The sequence below is a fragment of the Carcharodon carcharias genome, chromosome 14 (assembly GCF_017639515.1).
Source record: "Carcharodon carcharias isolate sCarCar2 chromosome 14, sCarCar2.pri, whole genome shotgun sequence".
In the NCBI taxonomy this organism is placed as follows: Eukaryota; Metazoa; Chordata; class Chondrichthyes; order Lamniformes; family Lamnidae; genus Carcharodon; species Carcharodon carcharias.
In genome coordinates this window covers 127,793,668-127,809,086 of record NC_054480.1, presented here as the reverse complement: position 1 = coordinate 127,809,086, position 15,419 = coordinate 127,793,668, and the positions used below count along the sequence as shown (strand labels likewise).

Genomic DNA, 15,419 nt, shown 5'->3' with positions numbered 1-15,419 from the left:
CATTTCAGATAACCTCTGGAATAATTCCTGTAGCATGCAATGTGCATGGAATCTAGAAAGAAGTTGAGAGAGAAAAGGGATATTCTACTTATAAGGAATAAGATGCAGGTTAACTTGAATTCAAAGGATTTGTGGGTTACATGAGGGACAAAAGAATAGATTATGTTGATGGAGTGAGATATGAAGCAAGGGAGGTTCATGAGCAACATAAAAACCTGCTGAATCAAATGGTCTGTTCTTTTGCTTTTAATTTTTTTTATAGAATTGCTAAATTGAGCTCAGTCCTTTTTTATTACTTCTCCCAGGTTACGTGGTTCGGGAGGGTAAGCCAGTGGCAATACAATGTCAGGATAATTCCAACTTGACAATCATTGCTCTTTTTTCCATATGTTTGAGGGTTGCCTGGTCGCTTTCAAAAGGGAACTGAACAAAGCATCATACTCTCACACACTGGGGTAGGGACAGAATGAGCAGTGTGGTTTCTGGGCTTGTATGGTATAACATTAGCAACATCCTTCTCACGCCTTCTGAGCCAGAAGAAGCCACAAGTTAAACACATTTCATGCCACCCAATTCAGTAATTTTACACTTTGCGAAATTAATGAAATTTAGGGGTGGTCCCTAAAATCTGAATGCAGCCTCATGGTGACTGCAAATGGCTATTATTATTTTATAAGCAATTAATCGAGTTTTAAATAAAATGCTCGTGTATTTGAGGAGAGAAACATCCCAGTGCTGTGCTGACAGCCGCTGAATTTGTGGGCTTAATTATTAATAACAACCTTTCTACCATCCACCTACCTCAGCCTTGCAGTCCCTCCGTGTCACACCCTTATCCCTCCTGCCGCTCAGTGGTTCCTCCTGTTACTATGGCAGCAGCGGAGATTCGTTCCTATCCGCTTGGCAACAGAGAGGCGGAACAGTTCTACTTGCGCGCCCGCTTCCGGTGAAATAATCTTGTGTTTCATGGATTTCTTATTTTTAAGATGAGAAGGAGGAAGGGTTTTTTTTGGTTCAAATGTGGTTGTTGGCCACATGCTTGAGTGTGACCTGCGTTATTTCAATTTTCCTCTTAATAAGTGCATTATTTCCTGTTTATTAACTTAGTTGTACAGAAACCCCTGCAAAAACATATACGCAAAATTAGGTCACAAGAATTTACATCAAGTCTACAAAGAGGCCATTTGGCCCATCTGGTCCAAGCTGGTGTTTATGCTTCACAGGACTCTCCTCCCAACTCTCTTCATTAAACCCTATTCCCACCATTCTCTGGATAAAATTTTTTTACCTGAATTCCCTGTTGGATTTATTAGTATCTTATAATGACCGTCAGTTCTGGTCTCACCCACAAGGGATATTGTTGCTGGTTTAAATCAAAAATCGAGCTAAAAGTCATTCTTGTCTACACAATTTAAATTATTTCATGTTGCTATCTTGGTTCAGTTGATAGTACTTTTGCCGCCGAATATAAGTGTTAAGCCTCACCAATTATCCTTCATTTAAGCTGATGCAATACTGAGGGAGTGCTGTACTGTCAGAGGGGCTGCCCTCAGAGATCACTGAGTCCCCATCTAGTTAATCACTTGGATGAATAGATCACAAACATTTAGATCAAGTCTACAGAAACAAGCCATTCAACCCAACTGGCCCATGCAGGTGTTTATGCTCCACAGGAATCTCCTCTCAACTCACTTCATTAAACCCCATCAGTATATTCATCTATTTTCTTCGCCCTCATGTTTATCTTGCTTCCTCTTAAATGCACCTATGTAATTTCCTCTAACATTGGGAAGACTGAAGATCTTGTCTTTGGTCCATGCCACAAACTTCTTACCCTCTCCACCAATTCCATCCCCCTCACTGGCCAATTCTCAGGCTAAACTACTGTTAGTAATCTTGACTCTGAGCTGAGCTTTCAAACTCATATTTCTCCATCATAAAGGCTGCCCACATCCACCTCTGTAATATCAGCCACCTTCACTCCTACCTCTGTTCATTAACTAAAGCTCTAACTAATGCCATTGGCAGCCTCCAGACTTGAGAATTCCAATGCTCTCCAGACCAAACCTCACACCGTCCACCTTCTGTATATTTCAAATTGTCCAACACTCTGCTGCTCATATCCTATTACACTCAGCTATCACTGCTCACTGGATTGTGCTCAAGTCTCTGGAATGTGGCTGGAGCCTACAACCTTCTGATTTAGAGGCAAGATTATCAACTGGCAAGCTTTAAGAACATTGGGTAGTGAGGAAGAGTCACCCAATCAACTCCCTTTCAGAGACTATGAACAATATTTTAGATTCTACCCCATCCATTGGGTTCCCACAAGAGGAGTTCTGAAAGGTTTCTTTCTACGTCTCAAAGTTATATCAAGCAAAACTTCTAAATTATTGGTCTAATCTTATATCCTATCTTATAATTTCTTGACCAATTGCCTTCCTTGTCAAGCATTTCTTTATTTCCATGAAAGCATTATATTCCAGGCACACCTAGCTCTATCTTATCTTTCTAACCCTTAGTTTTCATTTCAAGCATTTCTCCAACCCATTTTATAATTATTAATTAAGCTGTGCAACTTTGTTCATACAATCATTGAATGATACAGCACAGAAAGCTACTATTTGGCCCATCATTCCTGCACTGGCTTTGTCAAGCTGTCCAATTAGTCCCATTCACCCGCCTTTTCCCCAGAGCCCTGTAAATGTTAACAATTTTTCTATGATTTATAGTGTACAACCCGATACCCAAGAAGCCCTCAGTGCATAGCAAAAAGTTTTTCCATTTATTGAGTACCACAATTACCTGTGTTATAAATAAGGTACACAAGTAGGAGGGGTTGTTGCCTCATGAGTCAAACCTCTATCTCCCCCCTCATGTCTCCTCATTAAATCTGTGTTTATGTCTCAGTGAAGTTACTTCAGCTCATCAGTGAATGCCATAAGTTACTGAGCTGCTGAAGTCATGACCTCCCTTGCCTGTCAAACCTGTGATGTCATAGAGGTCAGCATGTCAGTTTGACCTCTTGCCTCTGCAAGCGAGCTCAAAGGTCACCTGATGTCATCCATGGAGACGTTAAAATAAAGTTTTCAAAGCTCGATATAACACATACCACGCAGAGTAAAAGCAAATATGCAGTAAAACTAGATAACATGGATTGTAAAAATACAAGCAGTTAAGGAATTAATTTGTACATGGAGTAATCTCAATGTTTAGATATATCTCTTGAGCTGCTAGGGCAAACTCCACTAGGCCTGAGGTGGGCTTGGGACCAAGATAATGCAAATTTTCTTACATCATTGCTGCTTTATCATTTAGCTCTTTACAATCTAATTCTCTGTCAAACTCTACTGCACTATAATCCCAGAAGGAAAAAACAGTTTGGACCAGCATTCTTATTCCCCAGATTGTACTGGTGTTCCATTTTAAGGTATACAAGACCAGTCCAGACCAATATTCTTATTTCCCAGTTTTTACAGTTTTTTCATTCTGGGATCTTTTTGGGGGATTCCCAGAAACAAAAAGGCATGACTTTTGCCAACATTTTGAAACATTTCTTCCAAGGTTATGTCTATAAATGGCCACAAGGTGCATGATGCCTGCAGAAACTTCATAATTGCAAATTATTACAGCACAGGTATGAACTGGTTTACTCATAAGGCTAATACCTCAAAAAAAATTGGGGAAAAAAACATGGCTATGCACCATGTCCGGAGACACATTTTTGACAGAGTTAGGTTATAAACTAGGGAAAACAATCGGTGAGGGCAGTTATTCTAAAGTGAAAGTAGGGAGTTCCAAGAAATACAGGGAGAATGTTGCCATAAAGGTAGTAGACAGGAAGAAGGCACCACCAGACTTTGTCAATAAGTTTCTGCCAAGGGAGTTGGCCATCTTGAGAGGAATCAAACACCCTCATATTGTTCAGGTTTATGAATTCATTGAGGTTTGCAATGGGAAGCTTTACATTGTTATGGAGCAAGCAGCAACGGATCTTCTCCAGCTGATTCAACACAGGGGCCACATCCCATGCAATGAAGCCCGTCATTTATTCACTCAGATCGCCTGTGCTGTCAAATACCTTCACGAGCACGACATTGTCCACCGGGACCTCAAGTGCGAAAACATCCTGTTGACTGAAGAAATGCAGGTAAAGATCACTGATTTTGGATTTGGCAAGAAGATCCATGGCTATCCTGACCTCAGCAGCACTTACTGTGGTTCTGCTGCCTATGCCCCTCCCGAGGTCCTCATGGGGGTTCCCTATGACCCCAAAAAGTATGACATTTGGAGCCTGGGGATCATCCTTTATGTGATAGTGACTGGGTGCATGCCCTTTGATGATTCAAACATCAGTAAGTTACCCAAGAGCCAGCAGAAAGGAGTGGTCTACCCAGACAGCATTCAACTGGAGGAAAAATGCCAATCTTTGATTAGAGAACTGTTGCAGTTCTGCCCCTCAGGACGACCAGCTGCCAGCCAGATTGTCAAGCACGTATGGCTTAGAGACAACAAGTAGAATGACCCAGAAACCCTGTGGGGCATGAACATTAGTTTCTTCATAGTGTTACCATAATGAGTGTAAGGACGTTTCTAAAACCATTCGCAATTAAAGCTTTGAAAGGCACACACACTTTTTCCAGTCACTATTGAAGTTTTGATCAAAGGAGATTCTACCCAGTGAATTGTGCCTGAGGGAAAACCAATTTTCCTGTTGTCACTTAAAACCCTACTACCATCTTCACTGAAGTACTTGGCAGTTTGGAAAGAGCAGCCTTATTACAGATTAAAAGTCTGAACCATAAGATTATGAAGGAGCTTAATATGATAGACAGATGTTTCCACTTCTGAACAAAATCAGAATTAGGGGATCATAAATATAGGATAGTCACAAATAAATCCAATCGGAAATTCAGGAGGAACCTCATTGCCCAGAGAGTGGTGAGAATTTGGAACTCACTACCAAAGGTTGAGGCGAATAGTATAGACACATTTCAGGGGAAGATAGATAAACATATGAAGGAGAAAAAAATAGGATTTTTAAAATTTGTTCTTGGGATGAGTTTCTCTGGCAGGGCCAGCATTTATTGTCCACCCCTAATTGCCCTTGAGAAGGTGGCGGTGACCTGCCTTCTTGAATGGCTGCAGTCCATGTGGTGTAGGTACACCCACAGTGCTGTTAGGCAGGGAGTTCCAGGATTTTTACCCAGTGACAGTGAAAGAACGGTGATATATTTCCAAGTCAGAATGGTGAGTGACTTGGACAGGAACTTCCAGGTGGTGGTGTTCCCATGTATCTGCTGCCCTTGTCCTTCTAGATGGTAGAGGTCGCAAGTTTGGAAAGTGCTATCAAAGGACCCTCGGTGAGTTGCAGCCATGCATTTGTAGATGGTACACACTGCTGCCACTGTGTCCCAGTAGTGGAGAGAATATCTAAGGTGGTGGATCAAGTGCCGATCAATCCTATTGTTTTTGCACAAGGGAAGGAGAGAATGGAGAAAGAAAACTTGCCCTTAATTAAACAATAGAGTTCATCAACATGTATTAAATGAAATGCTACTGGAAATCTTTCACATCCATTAGGAACTGGGCAACATTCCACCATCGAGCAATCCAAATATACAACTACCTAATACCACCTTTCAGAACTTTTTAGTCATCTATCTGCTGAAAGGAATTTCTTTTGATGTTGGTTTTCAAGAGCAATTTATGTTCTCACAACTTTTTTTTGAAAAGACGAGCTCAAAAGATTTGCAAACAGAAATTGATTTTCTCAACAACTAATTAATAAGCAATTTATTATCTTAAGAAAGAACATAGGCCGGGATTTTCCTTGCCTGCATCAGGCATGTTCGGTGGCATGAGCAGACAATATGGCACGATCGGTTTCACAATGGTGTGAAATCAGTTTGCAATCATCCGCTCAGCCCACAGATGGTGGGCAGCATTCTCTGCCAGGGGACTTCGGGCACCTCATTGTAATACATATCATATCATACAGCATATCATTATTAGGCCTGCCCACAAGACTGACCCCCACCTCCACCTCCACCCCCCACCCCGCTGGATCATCTGCCCGCGTTGGCAGGAAAACACACCAATGTGTTTCACATCAGCACATAAGCAATGTGCATCCGGCAGGCTGCATTTTGCTCAGAACTTCAAGGTTTGTTTACCTACCTTGCTTCAGTCAGCACTTGGAGTCATCAGCACCAGGCTTAACAGGCAACACCACATCACTTTTAGGGGGGCTCACCGGCAGGTCTGTACCTACCAGACCAGCCGTATGTGGGTGGCTTATCAATGGCTTCAGGGCTAGGGCTTGCTTAATGTAGAGGGAGAAGTGGCCTCAGGCAAGGGAAGAGGCTGCAGGGCAAGGGTCGTACTGGGGAAGGAGGGTATCCCAGGGTGTGTGTGGGGCACATGTTGATCTGTGCAATTGGCCTCAAGATGGTGAGGGCTGGGGAGGCAGTCTCCAGAGGTGATGAGGCCAGATGGACATGTGAGGGTTTGTGTGAGAGAGTGAGTGGTGATGCCCCTTGAGCTGGCAACAAGTGAGATGCCAGTGAATGTGTGATGGGCTTGAGTGTGTGAGTTTAGAGTGATAAGATGGTTTTACCCTGGCTGCACGGATGAGATCATTCATACTCTATCAGCATTGGATGGCCAACCTCTTCTGTGCAACATTGGCACTAATCACCACTGCCACCACCTCCCATGCCTGGTAGGTCATGCTGCTGCCCATCCTGTGGCCAGAGCTGAGGTAGAGAACATCACGATGGGCCGTCATGGCTTCCAAAAAGCATTCCAGTAACGCGTCACTAAATCTGGGCGTTGCAGTCTTTTTGTCTTCCCTGCAGTGGTCATGGGCTGGAAGCACTGAGACATGTGCATGTGGCTGGACTGTAAATTTGGCGCCTGGCATGATGAAGCATGGTGGGTGAATGACAGCCCACCCGCCTTGGAAACAGCATGTTTCCCAGGAATGCATAATTAATGCGTGGGTTTGGGATGATACGGTGTGAAAACCCACCATTGCAACGTTTTACCCGCCCGCTACCACACTTAGTGCAGACCTGGAACGATTCCATCCCTAGTAACTGAAGTCAGCCATTCAGCCCCTCAAGCCTTCAGTTAGTCATGGCTCTCCTATATCATCACTTCATTTATCTCCCTTATGGAATCTGGGTCACCAGAAAGACATCTTTCACCCATTGCTTTGGAAATCCTTTGAGTTCAGTCTGCCTGCCTGTGAAACCAGTGATAATTCTTAAAGACAGAGATTCCAAAAAAGGCAGTCTGCACTTTGCAAACAGATCTCTGCATGGACAGCCAGGCCAAGACTGGTTTTGAAAAAATAGTAATCTGCAGGGAAAGGGAGTTGTACCCTAGGTGATAGGTCAGAACATAGAGATTAATTTCTTTAAGTCAAACCATGATGTGGGGTAACAAAGTGTTATCATTATCTTTCTGTTGTTACACAGATAACTGGAACTAAGTATAAAGTTAAGCCACCTCATGTTAACTCCGTCTGCCAGTAGAGAGAGTGAAGAAACGTGTGTGACAGTATGAAGGGTTTAACTCAGGGTTCCACTGGGGTTCTGGTATTATAATATATGATATAAGGGAGTGTGAGTCAACTCCTTGAAAAGTAAGTATAGTGGGGAGGAGCCGGTGGGAGGGGTGGTGAGGGGAGTGCAAAAATTCAACTGAATTCAAAATGTTATCTATATAAATTTGGAAGTTGGTTAAAAGCAACATGCAATATTGAAATACATAAAAACAAAAGAAATAGAAACAGGAGGAGGACATTTAGCCCCCTGAACCTGCACCATTATTCAACTGATGTTCTACATCAACTCCACTTTGCCACCCTATTCCCTTGATTCCCTTAGTGCCTAAAAATCTATCGCCATCTGGAATATACTCAATGACTGAGCATCTGCAGACCTCTGGTGTAGACAATTCCAAAGGTTCACAACCCTCTGAGTGAAGAAATTTCTCCTCGTCTCAGTCCTAAATGGTTGACCCTTTATCGTGAGATATGACCTCCTAGTTCTCGACTCTCCTGGCAGGGGAAACAATCTCCCAGTGTCTATCAGGTCAAGCGCTCTAAGAATTTTATACGTTTACATGAGAAGACCTCTCATTCTTCTAAACTCCAGAGCGTATAGGCCATTCTACTTAATCTCTCCTCATAGGACAGCCCTCTCATCCCAGGAATCAACCTAGTGAACCTTCACTGCACCCTCTGGAAGGCAAATATATTCTTCCTTGGGTAAGAAGATCAAAGCTGTACATATTACTCCAGGTAAAAATAATATTCTTGTGATTAAGGTGATTTGAAATACCCATAATGTAATGATAAATGGAATAGAAATAGCAACATTGAATAACGCTCAAACAATAGGTAGTTGTGCATGAGTTTGCCAGGTTGGCAGCCAATGAGAAAGCAAAAAAGTTTAAGTGAGAAGCTTAAATTAAAACCAAGGAACATAGACACAGGAGGAAGCCATTCAGCCCATCAAGCTTGTTCCAACATTCAGTTCATAACTGATCTGTATCTTAGCTTCATCTGCTTGCCTTGGTTCGGTACCCCTTAGTATCCATACCTAATAAAATTCCACCATAGTAAGTCTTCAAAATTTCAATTGATTTCCAGCCTCCACGAGATTTTTTGGGAGAAGAGTGTTCCAGGTTATCACTACACTTTCTGTGCAGAAGTGCTTCCTGACATTGGCCCTGAATGGCCTAGTTCTAATTTTAAGGTTATGTTCCCTTGTTCTGGATTTTTTCCACCAGAACACGAGGAATGAAGAGCAGAAGAGAACTGAGAAAAGGAGCAACGTAGGTTGCAGAGAGTCAATGATGTGATGGCCACGTAAGCTGGGAAGTTATGTGGTGACGGGCAGTGTAGATAGGTTAACTCTGAAGAGAACACCCAGTCTTTGCGAACAAGCTGTATAGCTCATCCACGAGGGACCACGGAGGGGAAGGGGGAGCACAATTAGGAGGGATATACCATGATTTTGAATCATTTTTCCAAACCGAATAATTGGGGAAATAGTTACTGATAAGCCAGGGGTTTTAAGAGCAATGTGTACTTTAACAGAGAAACAAGTGCATGCAGATAAATGGACTAAACAGGAATTGTTTCTCCAGAGACCAGGCAATAAATGGGGTTTGTTAGCTTGTCTGGCTAATCAGAAACACGCCTCTCATCCATTGTGCCGGAAACCCCCTTGATCTCAGTGTCTCTGTGAAGCCAGTGCTAAGAACCATCAAACACAGATACCAAAAAAAAGACAAGTCTGGCTTTTGCAAAAAGGTCGCTGCGCAGAGTCAGTCGATAAAAGGCTAAGAATAGACTGGGATCTGCAAAAAGAGGAGCTCCTGCCCTGGCCTATAAGCAGAAGAGATCATTGTTTAAACCAATCAAAACAACCCACTGAAGGGAGGCAGTGAAGTATCTTCATTATTTTTCTATAATCAAATGGCAATAAAGAAAGAACTTGCATTCATATAGTGCCTTTCATGACCTCAGGAAGTTTCAATGCACTTTAAAGCCAATAAAGTACTTTTTTGCCATCTAGTAGCTGTTGTGGAGATAAATTGTGTTGTTTGAAGTAAGAGAACCTGATTGTGACTATTGCTTTGCATGTTCAACTTACTGTGGAATAAAACAAATGATCAATTCTAAACAAGTCTCTTGGAGTTTTATTTTGATCTGCCTTTGCAAAGATTGAAGAAATGAACATGCTAATGACACAACCACCTGGTTTAGGCCACAAACATGGCTTCCACTGTTGCACACCCACATCTCATTACATACAAGTGTGAACATTTAGACTACTGACTTGTAACATCTGATAAAATATACAGAGGAATGTTCACTTCCAAAGATTCAATTACTAAATGATATTCATGTTAACCAGCCAGTATATATTATATTGGACTTCCACAGACAAGGAAACTAACGTTGGAGCCAATTAAAATTCTACAACAATAATGGAGTTGTTAATTAATTACAGCAATAATTCTCATCAATGAGTCTCCAATAGACCTAGTGGTGGAGAGGCTTTGGGATGCATTCAGTCACTCCAGTGACTGGCCTGTATGACACCGATGTCTCTACGATGGCCGGACTAACAGATTATCAATTACCAAGGTTACTGCCAGCAGTAATGATTGGATCTACACAATGTGACAGAATAGGACTGGGCACTCTTTGAAAGAGCTATCCAGTTAGTTACACTCCCCCCTGCTCTTTCTTACTAGCCCTGCAAATTTCCTCCCATTCACATATTTTCTAAATCCCCTTTGAAAGTTATTATTGAATCTGGTCCCACCACCCTTTCAGGCAAGGCATTCCAGATCATAATCACTCACTGTGTAATAAAAATCTTACCATCTCAGTTCTGGTTCATTTGCCAATTATCTTAAATCTATGCCCTTTGGTTACTCACCCTTAAGCCTTCATGATTTTGAAAGCCTTTATTAAATTTTACCTTCTCTGTTCTAAGGAGAACAATCCCAGGTTCTCCAGTTTTTCCACATAACTGAAGTTCTGGTATGATTTAGATTGAAATACTCTACAGAAGACCAAAGGAGCCAGTGTAGGGAAATTCCCCAGGACACTCTTCAGATAGTTGACAAGAAAAGTGATTGAGGGCTCTGAGAGATAGCAGTGGATGGAATTTTACAAGCTTTGGGACCAAGCAGACACTAATGGTCTTTTCCATTATCATCCATCTGGTTGGTCCAGAAGTATACCAAATCCCATCCACCACCAAAACTAGAATTTATATGTAGTAAAACATCACACTTCAGGCACTTCACAGGAATATAGTCAGACAAAAACGATAGACCACCAGCCCATGGAAGGAGACACCCAGGACACTTGGTCAAAGAGGTAGGTTTTAAGAAGCATCTTAAAAGAGGGGAGGTAGAGTCAGGGGGGTTTTGGATGAGAATTCCAGAGCTTAGCAATGGCAGTCCTCAGCACAGAGCAGTCACACTGTCACTAGACACAACTCGGACACTTTCTGGTGTTTGTGAAAATAGTTCGAGTGAGCACATTCTCTTCAGAATTACTGTTAATGAAAAACCAAAGCAAAATAATGTGAAGCTGAAAATCTGAAATATAAACAGAACATTCAGGCAGTGAAAGTGTCATCAATCTGCAACGTTAACCCTACTTTTTTTATTCATTCATGGGATGTGGGCATCGCTGTCTAGACCAACATTTATTGCCCATCCCTAATTGCCATTGAGAAGATGGTGGTGAGCTACCTTCTTGAACAGCTGCAGTCCCTGTTGTGTAGGTACACCCACGGTGCTGTTAGGGAGGGAGGTCCAGGATTTTGACCCAGCAACAGTGAAGGAATTGCTTTTTTCTCCACAGCCTATAGCTGACCTGCTGAGTGTTTCCAGCTTTTTTTTTGAGTATATACTGTTACTACAAATTGAGTTTGTTCTGTGCCCTGTTCACTGTAAGAATTGGCCTTGGCTCCCCAAAGGTTTGGTTTCTACTAACATTGACTATTGGTCTGTTGATCTGAGCCTGAGATGTTATCAGGAGTGACTGTTGCCTCAGTTCTCCTGGGAAGGGGAACTAAGTAATCACAGATCCTGACTCCTGATTCCTACCTGGTGACTCCTGTTTGGGCTCAGCTGTGCAAATTTTCCCTATTTTCTCACTAAATCCTCTTGTGTCACATTCAACACCCATATCTCCTTTGTCACTGAAGTAATCACCAAAAAGATCTGTTTACTCTTTCATGCCAACGCATCTTTTCCATCAATTCTACTGACTCTTCAATAAAGCCAACATCTATCCAATAATTAAATCCTATTTTGGGGTGCTTTTCTAACACTCCTTGGACACTCCATGACACGATACAAGAAGAGTGTTGACTGATTCTTCTCTCATCTCTGGTCTCCCGTCTGACTCCCTTCATACCAACCTACTTTAACCAATAATATTGTGGTCATTGTTCCTCTGATCTTCAGCCATGCTGTTACTTATTGCAGTGTCTTATCTTTTGAAACCAAGATTCATTGCACTGCCTCCCATTTGAATACATTCTTTGTCAGAACCTCAAAACTGTCCACCTCCTCAACTCCATCACAATCTTCCCTCCTGTCCATGAGATGCAGGGTTTTAAAACCCAAATGTGGTGTCACCCAACCCATTATTTCCTCATGAACTTCTCAGCTCTATTGTGCTCTCTCGAATGTTGGTGATTTTCCTGAACAACAGGCTGTGAACCTATACGGGGTTTCTCAATAAACAGAACAATAGAGAAAACAGCCCACGGAGTCTACTGAGGTGGTGGATCTTGACAATAGTGTTTATCCTTTCACCAAAAGCACACTAGTCCCAAGAACATAGGAACGATTAATAATGGGTTAATGTGGCCAAATGGTGTCAAGACCAACCCTGGAACAATAATGGGAGAATGTCCCAATGAGGATAAATCTCCAGATTTCTTTAAACCACCTCAGAGAGCTTCACCATGGGCTGAGGGAATCTTACCATCTGCACGTGCTGTTCAAAGGCTTTTCGAGGAAGAGATTCTTTTCTTTAAGAGACCACCTTGAAGGTGAGATTTCCCACTTGAAAGGAGCTGTTAGTGATAAGAGTTCGACTATGCAGGAGCCTGAGTGAGAAAAGCTGTGTTAAAAGACAAACAAAATCATGTTCGTTCCCTGCTTATAAATGGTGATATCTTTTAATAGCAGAAGTAGGATCATAGAAATGTACAGCACAGTACTATTTCAAAGAACAATCCAGGAGTTTTCATAGCCCTGCAACTTTTTCTTTAAGTATTTATTCAATTTCCTTTTGAAAGTTACTATTGAATCAGTATGTACCCATCCTATCAGGCAGTGCATTCCAAATTCTAACCACTCGTTGCATAAAAATGCTTTTCCTTATGTTGCCTCTGGTTCTTTTGCTTAAATCTGTGCCCTCTGGTTATCGACACTTTAGCCATCAGAAACACTTTCTCTTTACTTACTTTATCTAAAGCCTTAATTACTTTAAACATTTTAAACATTCCTACAAAATCTTCTCTTAGCCTGCTCTGCTCTAAGGAGAACAACCCCAACTTCTCCAGTTTCTCTATGTAACTACAATCCCTCAAATCTTCTGCACCCTCTCCAAAGTTTTCATGTCCTTACTAAAGTGTAATGACCAGAACAGAGCAAAAAACTCAAGTTGGGACTGAACCAGTGTTTGTTGACGCATTACATAACTTTCACAGTTGTGTCCATTGTCTCTGAGTAATGATTATTTTGACATTCTCAGGGTTTTTCATCATTATTATCTTCTTTAACCAATATTTTAGGGCGTATATGAGCTCTAAGCAAAATTTGATTTCCTCTTTTAAGCAGAGGTTTTTTTCAAAAATATACCTTATTCATAAAATTTGTAAAAGTACATCCCAGAACATTCCAAACTGAAAATTACAGGAAGCGCAATAGAATTCAATTACTTCTCCTAATACAGCATGTTCTACTCTGAGATACCTCAATACAATTTCAATCCTCTTGATATTCACAATGTACATTCCATGTCAGGCATACAACCTGAGGGGTTCTCTACAGCCACCAGCCCATGGGGCAAGCCTTCCTCCCGATCTGAACAAGTCTGATGGTGAGACTCCCTGGTTTGTGTCTTTCCCTGGAAGTCCTTTTTACAGTGACTGTGGATATTTCCACTGGGATTGTGACTCTGGATGAGCCAGGAAGATCAGGTTGGAGGAGTAGGAGAGCAAGAGCCAATGTTCCTTGAGATCATCCAATTAGAAATCTCAAGGAAGGAAGATTATCCAATCAGAAAATAACTGCAAGTCAAGCAGGAAAAGCTGCCCATTGGCCACCCAACTTGCCTGCCTTAGGTGATGCAACATGAGCTATCCTATCACTGATGAGGGTGATCTCATAACTCATAAGAGTTGAGGTCAAGGGTCACCTCCGACTATGAAATGCAGAAACAAACCTGGTACATTTACCAATTAAATGTTCTATTTTTTAGCACAAGAACTGCAAATGAATCCCATATTTTCTTTCCCTTAAGGCAAAAATGAACATGTTTGTGCCTTGGAATGAGTGGAGCTGCACTCCATTATGAGGGCACAAAGGGTTGGCAAATTTGGAAAATTCGGGTGAAGGGAGTCAGGTTGATGACTGGAAGTGGCAAAGCAATTTATATCTCACTGCAAAATTATTGCAGTCAATATTTTTTGAAAGCATTTGGGTACATGTCTATAAAAGGTGATGGGATGGGGATGTGACACAAGGGAAACTTCACAACTGCAAATTATTACAGCAGACGCATTGATTGGACAAGTTCGCTCATCAGGGTATTGCCTTACCAAGATGGCCGTGTAACATGTCGGGGAGCAAACTACTAGCACAGTTAGGTTATAAACTGGGAAAAACTATAGGAGAAGGCAGCTACTCCAAGGTTAAAGAGGCCATTTCAAAAAAGTACAACAAAAATGTAGCAATCAAAGTGGTCGATAGGAAGAAAGTTCCAAAGGATTTCGCCACTAAATTCTTGCCGAGGGAGTTGGCCATTTTGAGAGGGATCAAGCATCCTCATATTGTCCATGTCTATGAGTTTATTGAGGTTCGCAATGGGAAAGTCTACATTGTCATGGAGCTGGTCTCTACAAATCTTCTACAGTTGATCCAACAAAGAACCTGTGTCTCATGCCAGGAAGCCAAGTGCTTGTTTTCTCAAGTCACCAAAGCCATCAAATACCTCCATGAACGTGACATTGTCCATCGAGATCTCAAGTGTGAGAACATCCTACTGACAGAGCAGATGCAGGTGAAGCTGGCAGATTTTGGGTTTGGGAGGAAGAGCCGAGGCTACCCAGAGCTCAGTACTACCTACTGTGGCTCTGCAGCTTACTCTCCTCCTGAGGTTCTCCTGGGTGTCCCTTACGACCCCAAAAAGTATGATATCTGGAGCATGGGAGTCATCCTATATGTGATAGTGACCGGGTATATGCCATTCAATGACTCCAGCATCAGCAAGTTACCAGAAAAACAGCTTATGGGTGTAATTTATCCAGAAGAGATTACTCTAGAGGAGAAGTGCCAGTCTTTGATAGAGAAATTGTTAACGTTCAGTCCACCGATGCGTCCAACGGCTAACCAAGTTACAAGACATGCATGGTTTAGAGAACGCAAATAAAGGAATATGCTCTAAAGAGGGTCAAACAAGAGCCTTGTTGCATTATTCCTGCAGGCATGGTTCTAAATTTTCCAAGATGGTAAGTTGGTTTCAATCAAAGAAAAGTTTCTTTGAACCAGACTTTGGTTATCAAAAAAGGTGAAATTGGGTATATACACAGACTTAGCATAAGAGCATAAGAAATAGGAGCAGGAGTTGACTATTTGGC

The 15,419-nt window shown here is 41.9% G+C and overlaps 2 protein-coding genes across 2 annotated transcripts; both read left to right on the top strand.

The window, feature by feature from the left end:
- The first annotated feature begins 40 nt into the window (after positions 1-40).
- Positions 41-5,145, top strand: LOC121286929 (testis-specific serine/threonine-protein kinase 6-like). The gene has a single exon (XM_041204222.1). The coding sequence runs from the start codon at positions 3,707-3,709 to the stop codon at positions 4,517-4,519; it is 813 nt and encodes a 270-aa protein (XP_041060156.1). The 5' UTR covers positions 41-3,706; the 3' UTR covers positions 4,520-5,145.
- A 9,253-nt stretch (positions 5,146-14,398) lies between these two features.
- Positions 14,399-15,211, top strand: LOC121287612 (testis-specific serine/threonine-protein kinase 6-like). The gene has a single exon (XM_041205539.1). The coding sequence runs from the start codon at positions 14,399-14,401 to the stop codon at positions 15,209-15,211; it is 813 nt and encodes a 270-aa protein (XP_041061473.1).
- The last annotated feature ends 208 nt before the right edge of the window (positions 15,212-15,419 follow it).

What these genes read in the sequence shown, in the direction of transcription:
- LOC121287612 (XM_041205539.1), top strand. Translation starts at nt 14,399, where the DNA reads ATGTCGGGGAGCAAACTACTAGCACAGTTAGGTTATAAACTGGGAAAA.
- LOC121286929 (XM_041204222.1), top strand. Translation starts at nt 3,707, where the DNA reads ATGTCCGGAGACACATTTTTGACAGAGTTAGGTTATAAACTAGGGAAA.